General features: G+C 32.1%; 1 protein-coding gene across 1 annotated transcript; it reads left to right on the top strand.

Annotated features, from left to right (window-relative positions):
* The first annotated feature begins 3311 nt into the window (after positions 1-3311).
* Positions 3312-15789, top strand: LOC143044478 (WD repeat-containing protein 13-like). The gene is made up of 13 exons (XM_076216522.1): positions 3312-3427; positions 6307-6362; positions 6734-6822; positions 7357-7411; positions 8208-8353; positions 8900-8982; positions 9303-9443; positions 9856-10022; positions 10458-10517; positions 10951-11093; positions 11440-11559; positions 11773-11891; positions 13849-15789. Exons 1-13 carry the CDS (start codon positions 3349-3351, stop codon positions 14040-14042), a joined length of 1452 nt encoding a protein of 483 aa, XP_076072637.1. The 5' UTR covers positions 3312-3348; the 3' UTR covers positions 14043-15789.
* Positions 15790-16133: the final 344 nt, after the last annotated feature.

Here is a 16133-nt window from a genome sequence, read left to right on the forward strand (position 1 = left end):
TTTATGATGGATATAAGAATTTAAGATATAATATTACAGTTCAAACAAATCTCAGGTGGTGGTGTACAAAATGTAATTACCAATAAGACTTCTGCAATGTATTAACTTCTATTAACCTTGGTCCAAAAATGCAACACAGTGGATGTTTAAGGGTTGGTGTGCCATCTTCATTACTACAAAAGGTTGTGTCATTGTTGATTGTCTGTTGCATAACTTGTTGCTGGGACATATAACATGTTGTGGGTCGACAGATAATTTAACAGCAACCATCTGTCTGGTCTTGTTAGTTAATCACTATCACATGTACAATTCTTTGCAGATTTTTATGAAACATGTTTGAAAAATCAGTGCTGATCAAACATTTTTAAAGGAGCCCTTTAAAACATAAGTTTCATAGAAAATTGCATTGAGTGCTTTCAAGTGTATGGTACCTATTTTGCTAAATATTTGTGAAATTTATATCAACAGAGTCTCAAACAAGTTAAAATCAGATCTGATCTACTGTCTTCAAAAGAGTTATGCTACTTGGACAAAAATAAGGAGGTATGATTGCCAATGAGACAACTATCCACCAAAGTTCAGATGAAGTGGATTTATGCAATAATATGCAACCATACAGCAAACCTAATTTGCTTGTAGTATTGTTTATACAAAATTTATGAGATTTATAGCAGCAATGTCTGCTATGAGTTTATATTAATAATAAGTGGTTATCAATTATTTCTACAGGAGTTGTATTAATATTTATATAATAATGTTGTGTTTAACATTGACTATGCGAAAATAGTAGCCAGGGTGAGAGACAATAGTGCACGACCCGACTAGTTGCAGTATAATACATCTGCATATAGATGTATTTATACTGCAACCAGTTGTGTTTATTTCCTAAATATAGAAGCATATCTATATTTTATATAATGTCAATTTCATCATGAACGCTTTTTCCACAATCAGGGGTCCATTAATGGATAAAAAAGTTTGACATTTGTGTTACGATTAAAAAAGCTATGATTTTATTAATTTAAGTTGCAGTATTAACACAATACTCATATAACTCAATACCTTACAAAAAAAACAATGATAGCGGACCATAAATAACTATTTATCTGTAAACAAATGACTTCTAAAGTATTCAAATAATGTTGGTTCAACGGCAGTAAGCAGAAGTAAACAAAGAATAAAAACGTTCTAACAGAAACTACAGAAATTAAAATGAATATATCTTCTATTTTCCCCTGATTGTTCAATTGTAATAGTTTATTAATTGCTATGCTCATAAATCCAACCCACTTGTCTGTCAAAGCAACTAAGCTCCGCCTTTGCACGTGAAATTGACAATGATTGACATGAAAATCAATAGTCTGTTGCAACAGCAAGGCCTACTATTTTCGCATAGTGCAGTTAACGCTATATATTTCTTTAAAAAACTATGCAAAAATAGAGCAATTTTTCTATAGAAGAACATTCTTACAGGAAGTATAATAATTATCATATATTGTATGTTTATAATCTGTACATATTTACACATGTCACTATAATAAATAATTTACTTACTTTATTTCCAGCAAATGTTATTGGTACATAAATGTACATATTTTGAACAATGATTCAGTAAAAAATAAATCATAACACTCACAGACAAGCTAAATTGTTGGCAAAACTCACATGCATGCCATTATGATAATCATTAACCAATTAAAAACACTTACAAAAAAAAAATCTGCTTTTATTCAAATACCATTTCCACTATCAAATGCTAAAATAATTCAAAAATACTCTGGTGGATAGTTGTCTCAATGGTAATCATTACCACAACTCATTAATTTTATTAGGACCGTCACTTTTCAAATTTGCATACTGTAAATTCAGAAATTATTGCGTGCATTTATTATTGCGATTTTTATTTTTGCGATATTGAGAAAAATCATGTTTAATTTCGTACATAAAATTATAAAATTCGAGTTTTAATTATTGCGATTATAACCCGGTCACATTTTTCGCAATAATTAAAACATTGCAATAGTTTCTGAATTTACAGTATATTTATATATATGAAATATTCATATGCATAAAAAAATTAGGTTTTGAAGGTTGTATTTCTGTATGAATGAAAAATGCTGCTGTTTTAAGTAGTCTATCTTTTAAAATATAATCTACAGTATAGGTCAAAAATCTTGTTCCTAATTTTATATTTTTTAAGGATTAAACATGCAAGCACTTATTATGTGAATGGAAAGAAACCCAAATGATTAAATTTGGAATCAAAATATGAGAAGATAGCTCTTTCAAAGAGCTTTCAGGAAATAAAGGGGAAATTTTGGTATGCATGGTAATGAATAAATAGACCACTTTCGAGTTCATCCGTCACCGGCAAAAACTCGTCAATTATGCACGCCTTTATGACGTCATTTACCAGATAGAGGGGCTCGCCTGTATCCCTGCACTAATTACGTTCATCAAGCGTCTTAGTGAGCGTCTTTGTGCAGGATAAACTAGAAATAATGGTTGCTCTGTAGGTACTTACTGACAATTCCCTAATGACAGCATTGTTGATTGTCAATTTTGAGAATTCAATTTGCCGAATAATTCGTACAATATAGAATTATAGTTTTCCAACCACTTGCTCAACATTGGAAGGAAGTGACGACGCCCCTAAACGCACAAATGACGGTGATAAAGGCGCGTATAATTGACGAGTTTTTTCCGGTGACGGATGAACTCGAAAGTGGTCTATTCATTTGGTGTACATTCTTTAACCAAAACTCAATTATCTTATCTAAGTTAAAAAGATATTTCAAGAGATTTTGCCATTACACTAAAAAAATTCTTAAGATAGAGTTTCTGGATTTAGAGCTTATTTTTGTAAAAATAAGAACTTATCATTGCAGTTGCAAAGATGAACAAATAGTTAAATATTGATTACCTCCTAAATAATTAATAACACAATCTATATTTGCTTTGTAAACACATATGGCCCACGATTTCATTATTGTCTAATATAATTTGATATGGAATTACATGGTTTCAATTTTATTCTATAGAAAACCTATAATCTCTGAGGAGGGTTGAAGGGGTCTTGACCCCAAAATTCTGTGCTTAAAAACATGAAATCCGGACATCCTGAATTTAATGAAATTTAAACCCTGACATACCAAAATTCAAAAAAGAATCCCCCATCCCCAAAGGATCAATCCAGAAATATGAATTAAATTACTTTCGTGGAAATAGCATAACTTTTGAAAGTCTTAAAAATTCGTAGCAAAAGCCATTGCCTTATTGCCATAAGACCAGAATCGATCCAGATATTATTTATTTTATGTAAACTTCCGGTTAGAAAAAAATGCCAGGATGGCAGCAGTTTGGCAACAAGCACTAGCCTTAGATGCAAAATTTAATGCTTATAGAACTCCTAACAACCCTCAGTTCAGTAAGTTCTACACGTGCAGAATATTTTTTTACACGTAGCGATGTATGTATGTATGTACTTCGAGATTCCGCCAGTATAGACGCACCCCTTGATTGACTGCAAGGGTACAGCGGATCCATGTACACTCCCTAAGGATTAATGGAGATGTGTCCTTTACAATATTAACCCATCACCAGAACAATCCCCATCCCAACACCGCCCAAGGGAGCATGTAGGACACCGGGATGTCTGTTATTAAGGTGGAGGAAGCCGAAGTACTCGGAGAGAACCACGGGGCTTCTCGGCGGGAACAGACAACCCGAAGAGATTTCAAAAGATTGATCTCCAGATCAAGCCCCGAAGAATCTAATCTAGTTTAAACTCAGGCCTGGATACAAGAGAGGTGTGTGAGAGGGTGAAAATCACCCTTCTGATGTACTGACATTTTTAGCATCCCGAGTGAGGATCGAACTTGGGACCTTCAGCACTGTAGTCATCGGTCTTAACCACTAGACCACGAACTCACATGATGTACTGGAATCTTGATAGAAATTACATGTTACCAGTACATACATACATTTAAAAATGCATATTTTTTTCTGTATGAAGGAAGTTGTCCCAAGATAGTACCCCATCCTGTCTCCCTTACTTGCTTCCTTCTCTTTTACAACAGTGAATACAACTTCCGTTTTTTACAGCATGTTTTCTTTTAGTATAGACCACGCCCAGTTAATTATATGATTTTTATACATCAGCCCAAATTTATTTCTAGTTTAATGTTAGTCTGAGATTACTCGGACTTCCAACGGCTGTTTTGCCAGACCAATGGCCCCAGCTTGTCTGGCAAAACAGCCGTTGGATGTCAGAGCAATCTTGGACTAGTTTAATGTATGATATGTTCTGTATCTTCCTCCTTTGGTAGGAGCACCACCATGGGTTATAGTGTAAAAAGGAAGACATTTAACACACTGTTTAGGTACAAATTTAATGTGAGCATTTGCCTATCCAGTTCTCAAGTCTGGCCGTGACGGGTCTTACTACCAGAAAGTTAACCTTTCCTAAACAAAAAGTACAATGTAATAAACCATACGAACACACCCACTCACCTGATTCGCTCATCCTCACAAATTAAAAAAATGCATAATATTTAAAAACATTATATACAAAATATAGGATAAGGTCACCCCAGATGCCACACAAATGCCTAGACAACGAACGGGAAACTGGAGAGGACATACTTGGAATCCAAACCGATACCGCTAAATGCCCAGCTGTATTCCTGGAAGAGGAAAGCTGAAAATCCTACGATAAAGGATCTCAGAAAGAAACTACAGATCCATTAGGGGAACAGCTAAAACCCTCAGACATCAAATAGATTGGTCTGATAGTTTCCCACATGGAAACTACTAATGGTTCCCATCTGACAACATATCTCAAACAAACCTGAAAATATCTGCAGAAACCTTCCTCAACAAAAAAATAAAATCCAAATCATAAAATATACGATGTAAGGATAATAATATTTATCCATGAAACTAATTTGACAAGACAATTTCAATGATATCAGGATATTGAAGGAATCTCTCTGCAAAAATTTTCACATTGGCTCTAATCGGCATGCTCGAATAATGTTAATTACAACTGTGGATTTCTTTTCTTGTACCATATCACTGGGTACAGTATATATACATGTATATATTTGTTCCTGCATAGCTGGCATAGGCAAATATATAAGCCATAGATAAAGTACTACAGTAAATCAACATCAAAACCTTGCCAAACTTTTATCACCCTTTATCGCTGCATATGTCACACCCTGTTGTAAATTAGCCTAAAAATATTGGCAATTGCCGTGGTCAATATCTGATAAATTGTGAATAGGGAGAGTAATATGTCATTCTTGGGTAGTTTTTCATAATATTCTGGTACATCATTTGAATGTAGTGCAGAAAGTCACAGACAAAAAGTCACAGGACAAAAAGATTCACAATTCAGTTTTGAGATTATTTTTCTTTGAACAAGAAAACACTTATTTTGAAAAAAAATGTTTTATATTTTTCTTGAAGTTTTATATCTGAAGCAACTTTGTAATTAAAATTTATTCAATAAATATCAATAATGATCTAATAATTGTTATGAAAACAAAATGTCAAAGTCATGCAAGTGGCTTGGTACTAAATGGCTTCATTTTGCCAATAAATATATCCTTTGCATGATTAAAATGTATTACTTTTTCATTTATCAAGGCTTATGAGTAATTTCCTTAACTTAAAAATGAATATATATGTAATAAAAAGAAAACATTTCAAAATATATTTAAACCATTGTCAAAAAAATATTTGTGACTTTTTGTGAAATCAAATTTGTGACTATGTCCTGTGACTTTTTGTCCTATCAAATTTGTGACTTTATGTCCTGTGACTTTTTGTCCTATCAAATTTGTGACTTTATGTCCTGATTTATCATTACCATTTCAGACAATGATGCTACTGATTTTCCGGCAATTAGAATATTCTACCACCTATTGCAAAACAAAAAGCACAATGAATTGTAAGCAGAAAGGTATATAGGAGAAAGAAAAAAATTCAGAGACATGTGCCTGTGCTATTTTCCAATAATTTAACATATTTCCGTATATGTATCACATATGTTTTCTTCACTAAACATTGAAAAGATTGAAATATGCAATGTTAAGATATGAATATATGATGAAATACATGGGAAAATATACAAGAAGATATAGTTGAAGTTTTTCTATTACACTTATATTAGAGGGTGGATAATAATTTATTAATACCCCTTAAATTGAACAACCAAAACTTCATAAACAAATGTCTCTTAACATTAATGTTATCTTTATGTAATTACCACTTTGTGCATTGTTGTTATTTCTTTTACAGGAACTTTGTATATAAGAAGAAGAAGTCAGTTATTAAGGGAGTGTGCCAAGTCAGGAGTAAGTATTCAGATGTTAAAACTTTCAGTGATGTAAAAAATATAATTTAAGGCATGCAATTCCACTTGACTATCAAGTACACTGTATAAGAATTTAATTTTCTGAATAATTCATACTGTATAGCATCATATTTTTTTAACCGCTTGCTCAAGATGGGATGGAAGTGATGATGCCCCAAAAGGCAGGAATTGTGTTAGTGATCACTTGAAACAAAGTTTTTGACAGAAATGCAACAAACTCGAAATTGGTCTATTGGATAGAGACTAGTACATGTATTTATTAATAAGGATGTCAACTGCTTATTAAACATGATAATAACTTAATTTGAAATTAGTTGACACCAAAGGTAATATGGATTTTTTTCATTTCAGAAAGACCCTTCAGTCAGGAAAGATCACCTTCATATAAGGGCTCAGTTACTGAATTCTAGATATGGTAGTCCAGCCTTCTCAGATGGAGGGTAGGTTTTATCAGTGTTTAATTTAGTGAGGCAGTAATAAATGAAATATAATTTATAGATACATTCTTAAGAATTATCACAATGTATATTATATATCTTTTAACTTCAATAAAACATTGTTATTTTGGTATAAAACATTTCTATGTAGCAGGTTATACCATGTTAAAATGACTGTTGTTAAGCTTTGAATTACACAATGACTGTTTAACTGTGTCATAATTTACAACTCAATGACAATGGGTCAAGCAACCTAGGAAATATGCCTCCTTCCTAAAAGTTTGAGTAATAAGGGCAGACTTATATTGGTTTGTTATTAATATATTTACCTAGCAAACCTATAGCTTTATAACCATTGTTTTATATTTACCTAGCAAACCTATAGCTTTATAACCATTGTTTTATATTTACCTAGCAAACCTATAGCTTTATAACCATTGTTTTATATTTACCTAGCAAACCTATAGCTTTATAACCATTGTTTTATATTTACCTAGCAAACCTATAGCTTTATAACCATTGTTTTATATTTTTCAGAAGTATAAGAAGTAGGTCCATAAGTTTAAGAAGTGGAGGAAGGAGTGGATTAGATGTATGTAATTATTTAAGGTCTTGTTAGTCACATAGTTTATGATACACAAATTAAACATGTAATCAGATAGTAATTTAACCTTGAATAATATGATTAAGAATGCTCTGTTTAATTATACCATCAAACAGAACTTGAGATGATGAATTACTTTGTCATTTTCAGTCTTTTAACTCTGTTAAGCTTCTTTAAGTCTTCTTCATTAGTTGAAATTAACATTCACCAAACAATTACGAGAAATGATTTTTTTCCCACATAGTTATAATGTTATTTTTAGAGCAAATCTATATGTGGTATAACTGTTGTCTAGTGGGTGATTGATTGTTGGTGTTTAAACACCACTTTTAAGCTATTTTATGGCAGCAATTTTTTGTTGGTGGAGGAAGCTGGCGTGCCCCTAGAAAAACACAAACTTTCATAGGAAAACTGACAATCCTAGTCAATAAAGATTGGAGTCGAGTCCACCCGCAAGAGTAGGGTTTGAGCTCACATCCTCATTGTTGACTGGCTTGTGACTATTACAGTAGTAGAACTTCTTAGACCACTTGGACACCGAGGCCCCTTTGATTCTTTGAATTCCATGTATACCAGTATCCTTGCAGTTACAAAATAGTCATGTTTAGTTGATTTTATAGTATTGTAGCAATTTCCCTGTTCAAACAAAAATTAATATTGCCTGATTAACTTGATTTATTTATGTCTTGGTAATGTCAATTCTTTGAATTTCATACACATAATGTTCCTTTGAATAAAAGAAAATATTCATATTAAATTTTAGCATGGTATTTCTTCTTTATAGAATTTTGACAAGCTTAATCTAAGTGACAGTAAGAAACATCGGAGGAACTTGAGCAGTGGATCACTGAAGCATATCTTTGAAGGACCAATGAAACGTGTCTTTGACAGTATAGAAGTTGTACCCACAGATGAAGCTGAAGCAAGCAGGTATAATTATCATAAAAGTTATGCGAGGAACAGTCAAGTCGAAAATAGACTGACAACGCCATGGCTAAAAAAGAAAAAGACAAAGTTAACAGACAAATAATAGTACATAAAACATAACATAGAAAACTAAAGACTGAGCACAACAAACCCCATCATAACTTTTTTCAGGTCCTGCTTTAATCTTTAAGCATTGTGTCAAGTATTGAAACCTATAGTATGGGATAACAAGTTTTGTGAATGCAATTAATTGAAAAATGAAAAGAGAAATAACAAATAACAATAAAAAATTTCAATGAAGTAGCAATTTTCTAGAAGCTTGTATGCACCTTTTGGCAAATCCACCAATTTGAATATTTACAAATACAAAATTTCCTCTGAATCAATGAAAAATGCAGCCACAAAATTAAATGATTCATTAGAAGGACATTGTTATTTGATAATTTACAGTTATCATATCAATATTACAATAGGATTTCGGTAAATTTGATAATTGCTTGTTTGCTTATTGATCAGTAAGAAAATTAACAAAGAAAATATGTTTTCCAGGGCTATGGCTGGAGGGAAGACCGTCTCAGAGAATTATGCCTTTGCAGGAATGCATCATATATTTGATCAGCACACAGCAGCAGGTACTGTCAGTTAAAGAGAAATATTTGAATTAATTTTCTTACTCCTAACTCTCATTTAAACATAATCAAAACTTGATATGATTGGATTATGAAATCCATCCCCTTTTTAAAATAAGGTAATGGTTTAAAGATTTTCGAGTATTTGATATGACAGAAAAGGAAATTGATTGTATACTTGATTTCTGTAATGCATAAATATCAGTGAAGTTGCGACCCTTTCAGGAATTTATATTTAAGAAAAACCCTAATATTTCTTGTTGTTTTATTCCTGAATCCTGATATATTTTAATTGTTGTATTTCTTAATCTCTTCTTTTGTAGTTACCAATGTAAAATTTGGACATGATGATAAAACCAGATTGGCTTGTGCCTCATTGGATGGTACCCTGTCCATATGTCAGGTTATACCAGATCCAGCCACTGTAATCTGTATGCTGAGGGGTCACGCTGCAGGGGTCACAGGTATATATGCAAAATCATTTAGTTATTCCAATCAAAGCTTCATTAAGGAAAGTTTTGCATACATATATGAACAAATTATCAGGTTTTCTGAAATTTCATTCTTTAAAATATCATCTGTGATTTTCTGTGTGAAATTTTTGTCTTGTAATTAATTGGTTTTTTTTCAAGGATAAATTAAAAGTTCCATTGAAAGAACTCCACAGAGAGCTAAAGCTATTGTGATTATTGGATGGGACAGTTCACCATCTAAGAATTTAAATACCATGAACAACATCAACTTATTCTCATGAGCAGTTTTATTTCCTGTGCAACACATTTATTTGTAAATTTAAATCTGTGTCTTTCAAGTGTATAAACTTGATCTTTCATCACCATGAAGGTTTAATGCATATGAAATTCCTCTCAATTTCAGATTTTGTATTTTCCCTATCCAATGATGTAATCCTCTCAGTATCCCTAGATGCCACAGCGAGAGTATGGGATATAGCCGCAGGGAAGTGTATGAGGGTGATAGAGGATAGTATGGCAGCAGAACTCATGTCCTGTGTCTTCCATCCGTTAAATAATAACATGTTTGTTGTATCCTTTTGGGAATTCTTAAATCATTAAGTATTATCTATTGCTTTATTGTTTTTGTCTCTCTGGTAGTGTTAAACAAACAAGTATCAATCAATCAATATAAATTGAATTATGTTTTGCAGTTAACATTTAGGTAGAGTTTCTATTTAAAGATTTTAGAACTTGAACATACTTCTTCTTTGATTGGGTTGTTGTCTCTTTCACAGACACAATCCCCATTTCCATTCTAAACTTATTCCATATAATGAAGATATTGCATAATGAATGTTAATAAAAAATATGAAGATGTGGTATGATTGCCAATTAGACAACACTCAACAAGCGACCAAATTACACAGAAAGGAAAAACTATAGATCACTGTATGCCTACAACAATGAGCAAAGCCCATACCACATTTTATGACTCAGATATGTTGTAACCTTAACTATTACCAGACAGGGAATAGTAAATGTTTTGTTCAAGTTTTGAACATATCAACAGGCAAAGGATACAAGGTAAGGTAAACAAATGTTTTTTTTTATACAATTTATAATTGATTTATTTAGTCTTGTTTTTTTTTTTGTGGTTTGTAATTTCTGGAATCTGGAATCTGGATCATAATTATTTTTTATAAATGTAATTTTCACTTTTGTAAGGTTGAATAGTGCCTTCTTAATGCACCTTTTTTGCTCTTTAATACTTTTATATGATGTTACATTTATTAGGTCCCAAGTGACTTCTGACATTCTGGCTCTATTCTACATCAAACAATGACTTTTTTCTACAGAGAAACTACAGTGTCAGACTGATGATTTTTCCATAAGTCTTATTACATAGCTTAAAGCATTTTGAAAATGTATCATGATCGAGCAAAATGAATATTGAAATTAAATTGTAGAATCAGCTTTTTGTTATCATGAAACATTACAGATATTATATATTTTACAGGGAGGTTCCAGTAAAGTGACTGGTAAAGTTCTAGCTCTAGCCTTTGACAGTACAGGACATATATTATGGACCGGAGACGACAAGGGCTCTATTCATTCTTTTACTATTGATGTGAACAGTGGTAAACTGATAAAAGCCAGAAGGTTTGTACAATAATTTTTGATATTTTGAATTATGTAGAACTATGACTCGTGTTGATTTCATGAAAATCTGCCTTCTTTTTTAGTGAAAATTATGAAATGAGGTATGACAGTTTCAATCCTATGCTCTGAAAAATATAATGTAATATGATCATGGTACTTTTGTCCAGAACTACTTTAGATAGACTATTGATATTTCAAATGCTCTTTTTAGAAGCCCATTACAGTTACATATGTATAATTGGAAAATAAAACCATCACATTTTCTGCCATACTAGTGAGATATATCTCAATGTTAATAGTTCTAACTTCACTTTAAATTGCTTCAGTTCTTTATTTGTGTTTACAGAATAACTGTATGTGAAGGATTACCAGTGACATGTATATCGGCCAGGTCATGGATTAGTCGTGAAGCAAGAGATCCTTCTTTACTGGTTAACTGTTGTGTTAATGCACTCTGTTTGTTCAAGTAGGTATTTAAGTTTATAAATATTTAGAATTAAATGGAAATAAATAAAATAGAATTTAAATTAAGTTGGTATCACGATGAAGAATATAAGTACAATCGAACAAGATGCTATAAATAAAATCACACGGGTGTGCTTGCTTTTGTTTTAAGTAAAAAACATTTTCCAGAGTCCTGCCATTGTTGAAAGTTCTGAAACTTTTCTTTTATTTACAGAATAATAAGTGAAGATGGAGCTTTGCAATTAAAGAAAAGATTTCCAGTTAAACAGAAAAGATCTTCTATAAGGAGCACATTTTGTCCTTTAATGTCATTCAGACAAGGGGCCTGTGTTAGTAAGTAACTTTCATTTAGATACGTGTACATCACACAGGTCAGCAATTAAAGGTATCTCCCATATAAGAAGCATGTGTCAGTAAATTACTATATCATTCATAAACTAGGTACCAATCCCCAGACCTTATACAAGTCTTTCCATAGGAAATTGTAAAACTAAGGTTTTATTGCCAAAATTTTATTTTACATGACAGTCTTAAATGATCTATCAATTGAAACTTCTGAGACAACACAAAACCTAAATCATACAAAAAATATGACATGAAAAAGCAATGAGAAAAAAAATCAGCATTTGTTGTTTTAGATTCAAATACAGGAGGTTCAGTATTTCAATCTGTCAAACAACACCTTAAAATGTGTATTTGCTACTTCTCTTCTAAGCACACATATATATATACATTTATAAGAGTTTGCCTCTGGATGTTTAACACCATAACATTATCATCATCATTATTCCATATATAAGTAAATTTTATCATGGTTAGTTGCCTTGGTAACTCATTCAATTATAAATTTGTTTATATTTTCTGAATACTTAATGCTAGAAAATATAAATGAGGAAGAAGCATATTTAGAAAAATGTCATTTAAACATCTAGTGTGTAGCAATGCCTATTTAAAGAGATCTGTTTATTGCAATGACAACCATACTTGAAAAAACATTAGACATAATTTTAAGAAATTATCTGAATGTAAGTTAAACCATGTTTTGTTTGAATTGTTTATTATACCCCCGCTTTAAAAAAGGGGGGTATACTGTTTTACCTCTATCTGTCAGTCCGTCCGTCAGTCCGTCCATCAGTCCGTCAGTCAGTCCGTCCCATGAAACTTTCGTCACATTTTTCTCAGGAACTACACATCCACCCTTTCTTTAATTTGGTATCAACATTTATATATGTTAGCCATACCGTGTGATGCGTTTTCAGATTCATCACTTGACAACTTCCTGTTTACCGAACACTTGTATGATTTTACACATGATAGCAAAGTTTTGCTATATTTATACCCCCGCTTTAAAAAAGGGGGGGTATACTGTTTTACCTCTGTCTGTCAGTCCGTCCGTCAGTCCGTCCGTCGTACCGTCCATCAGTCCGTCCGTCCATCAGTCCGTCAGTCAGTCCGTCCCATGAAACTTTCGTCACATTTTTCTCAGGAACTACACATCCACCCTTTCTTTAATTTGGTATCAACATTTATATATGTTAGCCATACCGTGTGATGCGTTTTCAGATTCATCACTTGACAACTTCCTGTTTACCGAACACTTGTATGATTTTACACATGATAGCAAAGTTGAAAATTTTCGTCACATTTTTCTCAGGAACTACACATCCACCCTTTCTGTAATTTGGTATCAACATTTATATATGTTAGCCATACCGTGTGATGCGTTTTCAGATTCATCACTTGACAACTTCCTGTTTACCGAACACTTGTATGATTTTACACATGATAGCCAAGTTGAAAATTTTCGTCACATTTTTCTCAGCAACTACAATACAAGGATTTCTGAAATTTGGTTTCAGGATTTATATAAGTCAGCTATACCGTGTGATGCGTTTTCAGATTCATCACTCGACAACTTCCTGTTTACCGAACACTTGTATGATTTTACACTGATAGCCAAGTTGAAAATTTTCGTCACATTTTTCTCAGGAACTACAATACAAGGATTTCTGAAATTTGGTTTCAGGATTTATATAAGTCAGCTATACCGTGTGATGCGTTTTCAGATTCATCACTTGACAACTTCCTGTTTACCGAACACTTGCATATTTTTACACTATTAATATTATCCACTTGCGGCGGGGGTATCATCAGTGAGCAGTAGCTCGCAGTTTCACTTGTTTTATTTGAAAATAAATCTATGAATATTTATGAGTTTCTTCAAATGCAAAAATGAATTAATACATTACTACATAAAATAGAAAATGAACATTTGATGTTATTTTTTCAGTATCTGGAAGTGAAGACATGTGTGTGTATTTCTTTGATGTGTGTAAGGAAAGTAAACCATGTGTTAACAAACTATTAGGACACTCTGCTCCTGTCCTGGATGTGTGTTTTAACTGTGATGAAAGTTTACTAGCATCATGTGACGAACAAGGCATGGTGATTATATGGAAAAGAGAGGGAAAACAAATTGGTTAACAGGCAAAAAATAAACAAATGAGGGGAAATGATCTCAATGACCACAAATCGACCTAAAGTGAATAGAGAGTGGTGGTACATACAGCATGGAGGTACCAGAAATAATCCAACCGATTATCCAACACTATCGGGGGGGGGGGGGGGGGGGTATATGTCTGTGATTCCATTGTGATTTTATAACTAGAAATCCTAATAAAGGTTTTCTAGTAAACTAATTATAAAAAGCACTATGGAAGCAATGTTAAAGAAAATTATGTTATGCTGATTAAAGTGTTGTACACAGTGCCATAACCAAATTTTCCATTATGATTAGTGCAGGAATAATTACCACTGAATGTTCAACAACATGATTCAAAAATTTGCAGGCTGCCAAAGAAAATTATTAATGAAAAAAAAGTTATTGAATGAAATATTTTTCTCTACAAAATAAAATCATGGGATTAAAATAATGTTGCAATTAAGCAAGGAATATATTGTCAATTGTATCAACTCTTTCAAAAGGGAAAAGTCTCAAAAGCATCATTGCAATAATACAGTTGTTGTCTTCTTATACAGGTAATACCTGCATCTTTTTATAAGAAAACTATTATCTTTTTTAAGATTTTTAGAAGGTTTATTTATTATTACAGATTCCCAACTAAGATAATACTGTTATGTTTCTGTTTGTAACAAGGAGTTTACTGAAGAGAAGTCACTTGTTTATTGACTACATTATTTGTTTTTAGCTAACCTGGCTTAAAATGCAATGGGAGCTTATGCCATCACTTTGCGTCCTTTGTCGTTTTCTGTCTGCCTGTCATCATAAATTAAACATTTCTTAAGATCTACTGGAGCAAAGGATACCGAATGTTCCTTTAGCCTGTTTTTTTTAAAATCCAATAGAACCCATCATCCATGAATTTCCAACATCCTTGTATAATTCATTTTAACATTTACCTCAATAAAATGTTTGATGATGTATTTTTTAGTTTTCAAATGCATGAGTTATATTTCAGTTTGTTGATTTCCTTTATTTGTCTTTCAGAAAAAAAAATCTGCAGAGATTTTCTACTTCTTGTTTTTTTTAAGCCCATTAACTCATTGTTTTTTTTTCCAAAATGGGAACAGTTGTCAGGTTAGACATGTGTATTTCCAGTTTGAGGATGAGGTAATATGATACATCAGACACAAATAATAAACAAGTAGATGATGTATAACTAATTCTTTCACAGTTCAAATTTAATTTGATTGACAGGGAGTATAAGGAGATAGAAATTAATTTCATTTTAAATGGAGCATCAACCAGAGATAGAAAATATCTACTAAAAATGTTTGTTATAAATTAATTTAGGCCCTTTGTTTTTCTCAATTGAACCGTTTCATGTTTTCATGTCTGCCTTTTATAATTGACTATATGGTATGTTTTTTTCTCATTGTAGAAGGCTGTATGGTTGGCTATAATTTCTTATATCCACTTCATTTGAATTCTATCCTTATTTTTATAAACATAACTGATTGCAATAAAGATAATTAATATAAATCTAAATGACATATTTTTTACCAGGTGAGAGATGAAGGCTCTTGGGAGCCTCTTGTTGTAATGTATAAAATATTTTAGAAATTTTATATTGAAACAATATCTGTATATATGTGTGGGATAGTGCAATGTTGCAGTAAAATATATTGTAAAGATTATATTGATAACATTCCAAACATATTTATAATGTTAAGTTTGCTGAAGGCAAATAAAATAAATTGTTATATTATATATCAGTCATTTGTTATAATTTTGCCTGACAGCATTGAGCTGTTTGGATTATATCTCTGCTCCTACATCCCGACAGCATCTAGATTAGGAGAAGCATATATAGGGAAAACTTCTGTCATTATCTTCTGCAACACACTTGTTAATCTGTAACTCCTGTAAAAATCTTTTTTTTAAATCAGGATTAATCATGTGAAAATTCTGGAATACAAGTGCTAATGCTGTAATCGAACACTTAAATAAAAAAAATCTACAGAAACTAAAAACATTGAAAGTGACTTGATAGTTAAAAGCTTTGCTAGAATATCTCCCTTTCAACGTGTTAATGCATCCCAAACTTTCAAATG

Source organism: Mytilus galloprovincialis, chromosome 9, assembly GCF_965363235.1.
Source record: "Mytilus galloprovincialis chromosome 9, xbMytGall1.hap1.1, whole genome shotgun sequence".
Lineage (NCBI taxonomy): Eukaryota > Metazoa > Mollusca > Bivalvia > Mytilida > Mytilidae > Mytilus > Mytilus galloprovincialis.